Here is an 827-nt window from a genome sequence, read left to right as displayed (position 1 = left end):
GCCGCCGCGGCCGCGGCGGCCGCCGCCGCAGCATCATGCCCCCCATTAGCTGCCGCTGCCGCCGCCGCCGCTGCTGCCGCAGCAGCCCCCGACGCCGCCGCAGCAGCAGCAGCAGCAGCAGCAGCAGATGAGGAGGATGAGGAGGAAGCAAAGTGTACAAAGACAACTCTCCCATCTATAACTCTCTCCGACATTTGTACTGCTTTAAATGCCTCAATAGGATTCGAAAAAGTAAGAAATGCATATCCTTTGCTTCTTCCTGTACTGTCTCTGACGACAACGCAGTCTTGTATACACCCGAAAGGTGAGAATACACCTCGGAGTGTATCTGCAGTTGTATGATGGTTTAGATTTCTTAAGAAAATTTTTGTTTGTTTTTTTGTATATATTATATTTGTTGCGAGTTTTATATATAACTCTCTTCCCTCTAAACATAAAGGGCGAGAAACAAAACAATTATAACACCCCAAAGGAGACGAAAAAGTAACGAAACCGTACCCTTTGCTTCTTCCTTCTTTGTCTCTAACTATAAGAGCATCATCAACAGAACCAAAAGAAAGAAAGTAAGATAAAAAGGATTCATCTTTTGTATTATAATCTATATTACGAACCATAAGGCGGCGGGAGCACGGAGATGCATGCACTCTATCTACACACTGTATATACACCCCATCGTACCTTGCTGCAGCCCAAGACAGGAGATCTAGTAACTGCTCTCTAGATAAAGGAGATAATATATCACGCATATATGCTTCCTTTGTCTCCTCTATATCCCCATACACTCCACCGCTGCTGCTGCTGCTGCTGCTGCTGCTGCTGGGGGTGGT

At 46.3% G+C, this 827-nt stretch overlaps 1 protein-coding gene across 1 annotated transcript in view; it reads right to left on the bottom strand.

The window, feature by feature from the left end:
- Window positions 1–738: 738 nt before the first annotated feature.
- The window catches only part of EMH_0058660 (uncharacterized protein), a gene marked incomplete at both ends in the record, with an annotated part of 1473 nt that continues 1384 nt past the window's right edge, over window positions 739–827 (bottom strand). Inside the window, one exon of the mRNA XM_013497593.1 lies at window positions 739–827. Within this exon, the coding sequence (XP_013353047.1) occupies window positions 739–827 (89 nt within the window).

This window comes from Eimeria mitis, genomic scaffold (genome assembly GCF_000499745.2).
Source record: "Eimeria mitis Houghton genomic scaffold, Emh_scaff2784, whole genome shotgun sequence".
Classification (NCBI taxonomy): Eukaryota; Apicomplexa; class Conoidasida; order Eucoccidiorida; family Eimeriidae; genus Eimeria; species Eimeria mitis.
Note: the sequence above shows the minus strand (reverse complement) of the source record. Positions and strands in the feature narration are given on the sequence as shown.